The sequence below is a fragment of the Papio anubis genome, chromosome 17 (assembly GCF_008728515.1).
Source record: "Papio anubis isolate 15944 chromosome 17, Panubis1.0, whole genome shotgun sequence".
Lineage (NCBI taxonomy): Eukaryota > Metazoa > Chordata > Mammalia > Primates > Cercopithecidae > Papio > Papio anubis.
This window is the reverse complement of record NC_044992.1, coordinates 28,527,163-28,539,964: the sequence shown is the minus strand read 5'-3', so window position 1 is coordinate 28,539,964 and position 12,802 is coordinate 28,527,163. Positions and strand designations below refer to the sequence as shown.

The 12,802-nt window shown below is 42.2% G+C and overlaps 1 protein-coding gene across 3 annotated transcripts in view; it reads right to left on the bottom strand.

The window, feature by feature from the left end:
- Positions 1-494: 494 nt before the first annotated feature.
- TAF15 (TATA-box binding protein associated factor 15) overlaps positions 495-12,802 on the bottom strand; it is a 38,191-nt gene continuing 25,883 nt past the window's right edge. For 2 of the 3 annotated variants that reach the window (XM_009190140.3, XM_003912636.4), the window contains exons 10-16: positions 11,854-11,963; positions 9,511-9,640; positions 5,633-5,725; positions 3,981-4,062; positions 3,772-3,860; positions 3,102-3,663; positions 503-831 (exon numbers count right to left, since the gene is read on the bottom strand). In XM_009190140.3, coding sequence (XP_009188404.1) covers positions 792-831; positions 3,102-3,663; positions 3,772-3,860; positions 3,981-4,062; positions 5,633-5,725; positions 9,511-9,640; positions 11,854-11,963 — 1,106 coding nt within the window. In that variant the 3' untranslated portion in view covers positions 503-791. Of the gene's footprint in view, positions 832-3,101; positions 3,664-3,771; positions 3,861-3,980; positions 4,063-5,632; positions 5,726-9,510; positions 9,641-11,853; positions 11,964-12,802 lie in introns of all 3 variants that reach the window. The other variant, XM_009190141.4, reaches the window with a different exon arrangement.

The window sequence follows — 12,802 nt, the reverse complement described above, 5'->3', positions numbered from 1 at the left end:
AAAAAAAAAGAGTAGAATAAATAGTTCTCTAATAAACAGCAAATAACATAACATATGTTGCCATCTTAACCCTGGCTTGTAAATCCTTTCTCTTCCTTGGAACTTCATATTCCCAGCATCTAGTACACTCCTCTAAATAAATGATTGTCAACTGATACTAAACAACTGTATCAAAATCACCTGGTAAGCTTGATATAAATAAGTATTTCCAGCCCTAACTCCCCATACCTCACTGAGTTCTGATCCAGCAGACCTAGGGGGCTGGGAATCTAGGAATCTAAATTTAACAATCTAGGAATCTAATTTTAACAAACTCTTCAGGTGATTCTGACTTGTAGTCATTCCTGGGAACCACTAAACACAGTAGGAGCTCAATAAATATTGTTGAAAGTAACATTTTAATTTACTGAAGTACATAATTCATTTCCTAATTCTTTAGGATTAGAGTCTAATGTAACTGAGTCCTGTGTGTGACAGAACAATGCACTAATATGTACAAAAGTCCACAAAAACAAGCAGCCTTTATTGCAGTATTACAAAACACTTTTCATTTTGGCAATATTTTACAACGCATTTAGCTCCAAGGGTTGGGGAGAAGGTTGGAAACTAAAGGGGGAACTCTCAACAGACATTTCTAAAAGAAAAACTGTCCCAGCCCTCCCACCCAAATAAAAATCCAAATGTCACTTAATTTCACTACCCAAGAAGAGGCCACGAGGAAAGCAGCAGGCAAAACTCTGGCAATTTCACTATGGATCATGTCAGAGACAAAGGAACATTCAAAACAGTCATCAGTATGGTCGGTTGCGCTGATCATTTCTGTAGTCGTTTCTAGGAATGAAAAATAAAGAGCCGGACTAAATTCTAATTTTCTACCAAGGGGGAGCATCAGACACTACTTCAGGGTGCTAGTGATTGGCATCAGCTAGACAATTTCTAAAGAATGACACCATGCCTCATTTATTTCTATACTCCTAGAAGATACTTAAATGTCTAATTTATCAGCTTTAAGATTCACAAAATTCCTAGAAGAAGCTTTGCTTCACTCCTAAAAATTTTCCACCTAGAATAAAAACTCCAAACCACCAATATTTCAGGAGATCAGAAACTGTCCTAGTTCCAGCACTCTAAATAGGAGAGTGGCATAGTGGAATAAGCAAGCACTTACATGTATGAATTCTGGATCTGCCACTTACTATGTGACCTTGGAAAAGTTACACTAAATGACTCTGACTCTGTAAAATGGGAAGTATACGTACTTCATAGGGATGACAGAAGGACTAGAACTAAAGACTATAAGAACACTTTACAGTATTGGCCACACACAAAGAAGTGTTCAATAGATGGTAATTAGGTTACTCATAATAGCTAAAAATTATATAGTGCTTACTATGGGCCAGCAACTAGTACAACGTAATCTAATACAAATCTGAAAAGGATGTTTTATTAGCCCCATTTTACAGATAAGAGTACTGACACTCCAGGCTGGGTGCGGTGGCTCACTCACCCAGTAATCCCAGCACTTTGGGAGGCCAAGGCAGGCGGATCACGAGGTCAGGAGATCAAGACCATCCTGGCTAACACAGTGAAACCTCGTCTCTACTAAAAATACAAAATATTAGCCAGGCGTGGTGGCGGGCGCCTGTAGTCCCAGCTACTTGGGAGGCTGAGGCAGGAGAATGGTGTGAACCCGGGAGGCGAAGCTTGCAGTGAGCCGAGTTCGTGCCACTGCACTCCAGCCTGGGCGACAGAGCGAGACTCCATTTCAAAAAAAAAAAGAGTACTGACACTCCAACACTCCAAAGGATTAAGTAACTTTCCTAAGATCACACAGCTTAATAAGTGGTAGAGTTAGGATTTAAATTCAGACAGTCTGTTTCCCAACTTCACACTCTTAACCATATAAATTCTCACTGCCTTATACTGCCGCTGGCATAGAGGTCCTTAGTATAATAATTGAAGTTACTTTCTATCATTGGTCTTCAACTTCTTCTGCCGCTACACCATTCATGTGCATAAGGCATTCCCATCAGTGGTTTTCATCTGGAAAAGTTATTACCAGAATCTCCAGAAAAATAACTGCAGGGTAGTATATATGATTTGAAAAAGAACCACCCTATGAAAGGTATGTTCCTTCACTTAGGAACTCCTGATTTACATATAGTTTCAAGTTATTATCTTCCTATCTCAATTATCTTTATGAGAAAAAAAAAATACACACACAGATACATCCAAACAAATAAAGATTTATGAGTAAGAATTTCCAGCAGGTGGCAGGGCTCGGTGGCTCACGCCTGTAATCCCAGCACTTTGGGAGGCCGAGGCAGGCGGATCACGAGGTCAGGAGATAGAGACCATCCTGGCTAACACAGTGAAACCCTGGCTCTATTCTAAAAATACAAAAAATTAGCCGGGCGTGGTGGTGGGCGCCTATAGTCCCAGCTACTCGGGAGGCTGAGGCAGGAGAATGGCATGAACCCAGGAGGCGGGGCTTTCAGTGACCCAAGATCGCACCACTGCACTCCAGCCTGGGCGACAGAGTGAGACTCAAAAAATAATAATAATAATAATAAAGAATTTCCAGCAGGTGCTGTGGCTCATACCTGTAATCCAAACACTTTGAGAGGCCAAGACAGGAGAAATGAGGCCAGGAGTTTGAGACCAGCCTGGGCAACATAGTGAGACCCTGTCTCTACAGAAAATTTTAAAAAATTGGCCAGGTGTGGTGGCACACACCTACAGTCCCAGCTACTTGGGAGACAGAGGCAGGAGCATTGCCTGAGTCTAAGAGTTTGAGGTTACAATGAGCTATGATCATACCACTGCACTCTAGCCTGGATGACAGAGCAAGACCCTGTCTCTGTCACTAAATTTAATTTTTATTGTCTCTAAAAAATAAAAATTAAAGTTAAAAAATAAAAAGTTCCAAAACAAAATTTTAGAAATTGCTAAGCAGGAAACTAAATCATCTTCTCCATCCTAAGAGAACTGCCAATGGGAAATTCAAGTTCCAAAAAATTGGTAAAAAGAAAATATGGTTCAAACCCCCCAATCTAGGTGTAGTGAGGTAAAAAGGTTAATAAACGCATTCTAATACTCACCTTCCTCCCATTTTGCCTCCATAGCCACCTCGGTCTCCTCCGTAGCCCCCACCTCGGTCTCCTCCATAGCCGCCACCACTTCTGTCTCCTCCATAGCCTCCACTTCGGTCTCCACCGTAGCCACTGCCACCACCACGGTCTCCTCCATAGCCCCCCCGGCTTCTGTCTCCTCCATAGCCTCCTCGATCTCCTCCATAACCTCCTCGATCTCCTCCGTAACCTCCTCGATCTCCTCCATAGCCGCCTCGGTCTCCGCCATAGCCTCCTCCTCGGTCTCCTCCATAGCCACCTCGATCTCCTCCATAGCCACCTCCTCGGTCTCCTCCATAGCCGCCTCCTCTGTCCCCACCATAACCGCCGCCTCTGTCCCCACCATAGCCACCCCCACTTCTGTCTCCACCATAGCCGCCCCCACTTCTATCTCCGCTGTAGCCACCACCGCTGCTTCTGTCTCCACCATAGCCACCCCCACTTCTGTCTCCACCATAGCCGCCTCGGTCTCCACCTCTGCCCCCACGACCTCTGTAGCCCCTCTCTCCACCGTAGCCTCTCCCCCGGAAATCTGCAAGGTAGAAATGCAAACAATGAGGCCAGCAGAAACAACGTAAAGCCCCCTAAATGCTAGTCAGAAGATAAGCACGATGCAGATGCCATTAAAAGGCTGACCCACCTCCTCCTGAGGGACGAGAGTCCTCTGGTCTAGGCTCATTGCACTGATTGCAGGAATTCCTTCGAGCAAAGTTCATATTTCCGCATGACCTAAAGAAAGGAGGAAAATATAATGCTCCTAGATAGTTTCTAATGGACTCAGAACCCCTTTCTGTACCCTCCAGCCCCAATTCCAACCCCTACTCTCACCAAAGTAAACAAGATACTTACGGATTAGGGCAAACCCAATCCCCACTTTTGGGGTCTCCACCTCTCCCTTGAAAGCCTCCACGACCTCTATATCCTCCACGGCCTACGGGGATGGGGCCAGGGGAGAAAAATCAGCAGCAGACATTAACAAAACAGAAGAAAAGCATCAGATAACGTAAGAGTAGGTACCCATCAATACTTAGGCAGCACTCTGCAAATTAACCCCTTATAGCAGGACTTCGTAATTCTTTGATTTGGGTCTTGTACTTAGTAAACAGAGGACCTTGAAAACAGACCCTAGGCACACAAGACAGTGCAAATAATGCACTAGAAAACTTCAAAGTCCATTTTCTATAATACAGGTTGAGTATCCCTTCCCCCAAATACTTGGGACCAAAACTGTCCCTGATTTTGGGTTTTTCAGATTTTGAAATATTTGCCTTCTACTTGCAAGCTGAGCAGCCCAAATCCAAAAACCCAAAACCTGAAATGCTTCAATGACCATTTCCTTTGAGCATTATGTCGGTGCTCAAAGTTTCGGATTCCAGAGCATTTCCAATTTCAGATTTTCAAACTTAGGATGCCTAACCTACACACTACTTAGAGAATCTCCATGATGAAGATTAGGTGAAAAGACAAACTCCAAATGTGAGAGTATGAATGTAAAGGTCACAGTAACATTCACCCACAAAACAAAAAAAGAAAAAAGACAAGTATATGAATCTAATAGAAATAAAGAAGCTGGGCCGAGCACGGTAGCTCACACCTGTAATCCCAGCACTTTGGGAGGCCAAGGTGGGCGGATCATCTCAGGTGAGGAGTTCGAGAGCAGCCTGACCAACATGGAGAAACCCCATCTCTACTAAAAATACAAAATTAGCCGGGTGTGGTGGCACACGCCTGTAATCCCAGCTACTCAGGAGGCTGAGGCAGGACAATCACTTGAACCCAGAGAGAGAGGTTGTGGTGAGCCGAGAACGCGCCATTGTACTCCAGCCTGGGCAACAAGAGCGAAATTCCGTCTCAAAAAAAAAAATTAAAAGAAAAAAATTTTTTAAAAAAGCTGGCAATAACTGTATCAGGTAGCTTAAAAACTGGTCAGATAAGTCGGCCAGGCACGGTGGCTCACGCCTGTAATCCCAGCACTTTGGAAGGCCAAGGTGGGTGGATTACGAGGTCAGGAGTTTGAGACCAGCGTGGCCAACACAGTGAAACCTCGTCTCTACTAAAAATACAAAAATTAGCTTGACATGGTGGTGCACGCCTGTAGTCCCAGCTACTTGAGAGGCTGAGGCAGGAGAATTGCTTGAACCCAGGAGGCGGAGGTTATGGTGAGCCGAGATCACGCCACTGCACTCCAGCCTGAGCAGAGCAAGACACCATCTCAAAAAAACACAAAAAACAAAAAAAAATTGCCTCCTGATTTCCAAGTGAACAGCAAACTACGATACACCTTTCCAAAGGGATATCTACAACCATTTCCCACTACTTTCTTAGCTATTACAATATCTCATTTACCTAATCTATTCAGTACCCGAACTCATTTTAAGACACAGGGAAAAAGACCTAGTGAGAGAAAAAGCAGTACCAAGTTCACACAAATAGAAACAGAATATGAACTCAAATTTAAACCCTTGGATAGTATCCAGGACTGTGCGCAGCAAGGATCTTACCTCGCCGCCCACCTCCACTTCCACCTCCTCTCATGAATTCAGGTCTTCTAGTGGCAAAGGACACTTTAATGATGTTGCCATGGAATTCTTTTCCTAAGAAAAAAGAAATCGGCTTTGAAGCAATGCTACTCTATATCTTCACCTATCAACAAAAATATAAAAGTCTTGGAAATTTTTGGTTTCGGAGGAGTAACTGACATGTCCTCACAGAAATTAAAATACACTGGTATTCCAAAGAGTCACGCTAACAGTGGTAAAAATGTCATTATCTACTGAAAAGAGCACATCTGTCACTGGGAGATAGTCACTTCTTACCAAGCTTAAAAAAAAGAAAAAAAAGAAAAAAAAGCAAGGTGGAGTGGTGTGTGTCTGCAGTACCAGCTTCCAGCTACTCAGGAGGCTGAGGTGGGAGATCAACTGAGTCCAGGAGCACGAGACCAGCCTGGGGAAGGAGACAGTGTCAGGGGTGGAGAAAAAGGCCAGGTGCAGTGGCTTGTATCTGCAATCTCAGCACTTTTGGAAGCTGAGATAGGAGCCTCGCTTGAGGCCAAGAGTTTGAGACAAGCCTGAGGAACACAGCGAGACCCTTTCTCTGAAAAATTTTTTTTTTAATGAGCTAGTAGGCATGGTGGCATGTGCCTATAGTCCTAGCTACTCAGAAGGCTGAGGCATGAGGATTACTTGAGCCTGGGAATTCAAGGCTGCAGTGAGCTATCATCGTACCATTGTATACTAACCTGGAAGACAGAGTGATACTCTCTCTCAAAAAAAAAAAAAATCGGGCATGATGACTCACGCTTGCAATCACGGCACTTTGGGAGGCCAAGGAAAGCTTGGGCTCAGGAGTTTGGGACCAGCTGGGCAACACTGTGAAACCCCGTTTCTACAAAACATACAAAAAAATTAACTGGGTGTGGTGGCACCGGTAAGTCCTAGCTACTTTGGAGGCTGAAGCAGATCACCTAAGCCCGGGAAGTCAAGGCTACAGCAGTGAGCCATGATCACGCCACTGCACTCTAGTCTTGGCAATGGGCTCAAAAAAAAAAAAAAAAAAAAAATCTGTATCTAATAGTTTTACATGGGAAAAAAAAAGCCAGTTTAAGGGAATGAATACATGTGCAAGTGCAATAACATGTATGTATTTATCTACACATATGCTTATATGCATTGCCTACTGTGCTTACTAGGGGAAACAAGATCACTAGGGTTCAAAGGTGAAAAAGAAACTCCTATTTTACCATATGCCCTTGGTACCATCTGAAATTTTCTGATCATTTCCAAAGTAGCATAATAATTAGTAACTTGAAAAAAAATAGTAGTAAATAAGAATTGGCAAGATTTGAACTATAGAGTTAGGTTTAAAAGGCTCATACGTCCTATGGGCACAAGTCACTATAATTTCTGAATATACCATACACAAAAGAAATAGCTTCATGATTCATTTCTCTCATTCTTATGAAAACAGAAAAGTAGGAAAGAATGGACTTAGACTTCAACAGCAAGGTGATGAAGCCTGACAATTAGTCTAAAAAAGTAAAGAATAGAGAGATGGGAACAGATAGGGTATTATAATTTCATTTTTTGTTTGTTTGTTTTTTTGAGACGGAGTCTGGCTCTGTCACCCAAGCTGGAATGCAGTGGCCGGATCTCAGCTCACTGCAAGCTCCGCCTCCCGGGTTTATGCCATTCTCCTGCCTCAGCCTCCCGAGTAGCTGGGATTACAGGCGCCCGCCACCTCGCCCGGCTAGTTTTTTGTATTCTTTAGTAGAGACGGTGTTTCACCATGTTAGCCAGGATGGTCTCGATCTCCTGACCTCGTGATCCGCCTGTCTCGGCCTCCCAAAGTGCTGGGATTACAGGCTTGAGCCACCGCGCCCGGCCTTTTTTTTTTTTTTCTTTCATGGAGTCTTGCTGTGTGTCACCCAGGTTGGAGTACAGTGGTGTGATCTTGGCTCACTGCAACCTCTACCTCCCGGGTTCAAGCAATTCTCCTGTATCAGCCTCCTGAGTAGCTGAGATTACAGGCGCTCGCCACTGCGCCCGGCTAATTTTTGTATTTTTCGTAGGGACGGGGTTTCACCATGTTGGCCAGGCTGATTTCGAACTCCTGACCTTGTGATCCACCTGCCTCAGCCTCCCAAAGTGCTGGGATTACAGGCATGAGCGACCGTGCCGGCCTACAATCTCACCTTTGAAGAAGTAAAACAGCTGGCCAGGCACAGTGGCTCATGCCTGTAATTCCAGCACTTTGGGAGGCGAGGCAGGCAGATCACGAGGTCAGGAGATGGAGACCATCCTGGCTAACACGGTGACACCCTGTCTCTACTAAAAATACAAAAAATTAGCCAGGCATGGTGGCAGGCGCCTGTAGTCCTAGCTACTTGGCAGGCTGAGGCAGGAGAATGGCGTGAACTCAGGAGGCGGAGCTTGCAGTGAACCGAGATAGCGCCACTGCACTCTAGCCTGGGCAACAGAGCGAGACTCCGTCTCAAAAAAAAAAAAGTAAAATAACACAACTATGTTTTGGAAGACAGAGGTACAATAATCTTGTAACTGAAAGGAACTGCAAGTGTCTGTCAATCCAGCATAGTTAAGTACTTTGGAGAGAGTAGATCCAGCATGCCTGAGTTTCAATCCTGACTCTGCCACTTACTCTGTGATCTTGGAAATTACTTCGCTTTTCTATGCATCAGTTTCATTGTCTGTAAAATGGGAGTAACAGGATGTATGTCTCATAAGATTATTATGAAGATTAAATTGAGTTAATGCGAGTAAGGCTCTTAAAGTTGTGCTTAGCTCATAAACCTCAGTAAACATGCAGTAAGTGTTAGTTACTATTAAATTAGGGTGCAACAAAAATGATGAATTTGTAACATGGGGAAATGACTATGTTTAAATGTTAAATGAAAAATACCATAAGACAAAACTCTATTTGGAGTATTATGATGTAAGATACATTTTAAAACACTAGAAGGAAAACTATTAAGAAATATTATCAGTGGCTACTTTTGAGTAGAGGGCTATAGATGTTTTACCCATTTCTTCTACTTTCCATTAAAAAAAGTCTATTTCTTCTAAGTATGTATTAACTTTATATTTGAAGGGAAATCAGCCTAAAATTTACTTTATTTATTGTTTTTTTGTTTTTTTTGAGACAGGTTCTCGCTCTGTTGCCCAGGCTGGAACGCAATGGCTCAATCATGGCTCACTGCAGCCTCGACTTCCTGGGCTCAAGTGATCCTTCCACCTCAGCCTCCTAAGTAACTGGGACCACAGGTACACACCACCATGTCCAGGTTATTTAAAAAAAAAAAAAAATTTTTTTTTCTGTTTTTGTAGAGGCAAGCTCTCACTACATTGTCCAGGCTGGTCTCCAACTTCTGAGCTCAACTGATCCTCCTGCCTCAGCCTCCCAAAGCGCTGGGATTATAGGCATAAGCAATGCCACCTGGCCTAAATTTCAAACTATAAAGTCAGGGGATGATAAATCACTTAATGGGTAAAATGTAAATTATTCAAGTGATAGATACAGGAAAACCCCAGCCTTTAGCACTATGCAATATATCCATGTAACAAAATGCCATCTGTACCTCTTAAATTTATTTTTTTTAAAAAGAAAAAATAACATACAGTCAACCAGGCCAACTCTCTACATCTGTATCAGGGTAGCTTCATGCACAAGGCATGATATAAGGAAATATGCTAGACCAGCAAGGATAGAGCTCATCTCATTTCTAAAGGTACATAAAAATTCTGGCCTGTATTTTTAGTAAAAGTAAACATGAATATAACCACTGTCACCCAGAGCATATTCTGACTTCCAGACTAGAAAACATTTATCCAGACTTCATGCTGAAAACTGTATGAATGAGGCATACCATCAAACCAGTCAATGGCTGCCTTAGCTGAAGGAGGGTCATCAAATGACACTGTTGCCTCCCCCTTTGGCTTTCCTGTGTCCTTGTCTGTATAAAGATTTATCATTGGTTTTCCAGTCTTCTTATTTGTCTGAGGAAAAACAAAAACACTTGGTGTTAGCATTTTTAAAATAAGTAATCATGTATCATTTAGATAATCAAAGATTTATTTTTTGCAAGGCATTCACACATTCATACTATAAAATACGGTGCACCTAATATAAAGTTACCTGTAGGTTTGGACAAGCATTAACTCTCCAAGCTACACTAAGTGAAAACCAAGCTATAAAAATGATATAGTATACTGTTTTATCTATGTATAATTGCTTTTTTTTTTTTTTTTTTTTTAAATTGAGACAGGATTTTACTGTCACCCAGGTTGGAATGCAGTGGCACCATCATACTCACTGTAGCCTCAAATTCCTGGACTCAAGAGATCCTCCCACCTCAGCCTCCCGAGTAGCTGGGACTACAAGCGAGTGCCACCACGTCCAGCTTTTTTGTTGTTGTAGAGATGGGGTCTTGCTATATTGCTCAGGCTGGTCTCAAACCCTTGGCCTCAAGTGACCTTCCTGCCTCAGCCTCCCACAGTGCTGTGATTAAGTGCTGTGATTATAGGAATCAGCCACCATACCCAGTTTATAATTTCTTTAAATCCACAGAAATTAAATGTAGATAATGCTTCATGTAAATATGTAACTTTTTTTTTGAGACAGAGTCTCACTCTGTGGCCCAGGCTGGAGTGCAGTGGTGCAATCTCAGCTCACTGCAACCTCCGCCTCCCGGGTTCTTCTCCTGCCTCAGCCTCCCGAGTAGCTGGGACTACAGGTGCATGCCACCACACCTGGCCAATTTTTTGTATTTTTAGTAGAGACGGGGTTTCACCATGTTAGCCAGGATGGTCTCGATCTCCTGACCTCGTGATCCGCCCGCCTCGGCCTCCCAAAGTGCTGGGATTACAGGCGTGAGCCACCATGCCCAGCCGTAAATACGTTAACTTCTAAAACACTACACTGGGATTTGGCTGGGATAAGACAAGGGAGAATTTTTACTTTTTCAAAACTCTGTGAATTTAGGCCAGGCATGGTGGCTCACGCCTGTAATCCTAGCACTCGGTGGGAGGCTGAGGTGGGAGGATCACTTGAGTCCAGGAGCTCAAGACCAGACTGGGCAATAACAGGGAGACTCCATCTCTATAAAAAAAACTTTTTTAATTAGCTGGGCATGAGGACATGCACTAGTGGTTCCAACTACTCAGGAGGCTGAGGTGGGAGGATCACTTGAGCCCAGGAGATTGAGGCTGCAGTGATCCATGATCATGCCACTGTACTCCAGCCTGGGTGCAATAGAGCAAGACCCTGTGTCTCAAGACAGCAACAACAAAATTACGTATTATGTGTGTAATTAATTCCTTAACAAATTATAACTCCCACAGAAAGAAAAAAGTGAGTAGGCCAGGTACAGTGGCTCATGCCTGTAATCCCAGGACTTTGGGAGGCCAAAGCGGGCAGATCACTTGAGGTCAAGAAATCAAGACCATCCTGGCAATAGTGAAACCCCATTTCCACTAAAAATACAAAAATTAGCTGGGCATGGTGGCACACGCCTGTAGTCCCAGCTACTTGAGAGGCTGAGGCAGGAGAATCATTTGAATCTGGGAGGTGGAGGTTGCAGTGAGCCAAGATCGCACCATTGCACTTCAGCCTGGTGGAAGAGTGAGATTCCGTCTCAAAAAAAAAAAAAAAAAAAAAAAGGTGGGTAATTCCATAGACACCAAAACCACCAAAACAAGGGCAGATGTAAACTGATTTCAAGAAACTGCTACTATCTAAATACTACTAAGGCTGCTTTCTAGTTGAAGAGATGAAAAACACATGCATGAAGTTAATAGTGCACAAGACGCTTTAGTGAACAATGAGTAATTACAAGATAACGTATTATCTCCAGCATAAACATGAAATAACCCCTCCCAAGAGCTATAACAACTTGAGTTTGCATGTACTTCAGTCTATAAAACGTTTTCGGCAACTCCTTTATTTCTCACAGTTATAAGAACTAAGCAGAGACTAATTTTAGAGTCCTAGGATGGAAGCTAAAGCACAGGTAGACTGTGGAAAGGTAAACACAAGCAAGAAATAAAATCTTCATATATTCAACAAATTTAGCAAAAGTCTACAGACATAAATGAGCACGTGCATCATAAAATTTTAAGAGACAAGGCTTATTGAAGTATATAGGCTTACTACACAGTCTATGTATTGTAATCAGAACATTATGAGATTTTCAACATATATTTTTACTCACCTTGATAATTCCTATTTGTTTAAAGAACTCCCCAACTTGATCTGTAGACACACCCTCCCCAAGTCCTTGCACAAAGATTGTGTTGTTATCTGAATTATCAGATTCTGAATCTAAGAGAAAAAAAGTGATGGTTAATCTTACATATTCCTTGGTTATCACATTCTGTTCAGTAATCAAAGACAATAATTTATTGTCCAATATTCAATTGTTTCTATGACAAAAAGGAGAGGACTAATATAAGAACAATCTTATATAAACATGCAAAGTATTCACAATAATTATTTGATCAATTCTTACAACTAAATTTCAGGTAATGTGGATCAAGTCCACACTATGTGAAATACCTATATACCAATTAAGGATATCTTACAAACCTCACTCTTCAGATCAGACATAGAGCTAAAGGTCATGAAGAGATGGAGTTAATTTAGCATTTCTTTCTCTGGAGAACTCTAATTCTTTACGATTAAACATTTTTTAAGATTCTCTAGTAGAAAATTCTCCAAATCTGATACTTTGAACTTCCAAGCAAGCCACCAAGCAGAACTGCTGGTTTCCCATTCATTGCAATAAGCTTTGTATATACCAGAGGGCAGAGGCACCTTGTACACACACCTTACCTTACATGCACACTTTTGGATTAGTACAACAAAGTAAGAAAGATGTATAAAAATTCAGTCCATGAAGGGATAATTCAGAATTGCCATCCATATAGAATACTTTGGCATCTTAATAAAAACAAAAGTTCTGATTTTAAATTTTTGGCTCAAATAGATTTTTAACCTCTAAATTATAACTTTCAACAGGCTCCACAGGTAAATCTGTAGCCTTGAATTTCATTTAAATAAAAAGCCACATAAAATTAGTGACCTCTACCCAAAACAAGACAGTTCTCTCACGTATGAATTCACGTTTCTTGAATTCACTAAGTCAGCACACTTAAGCAGAC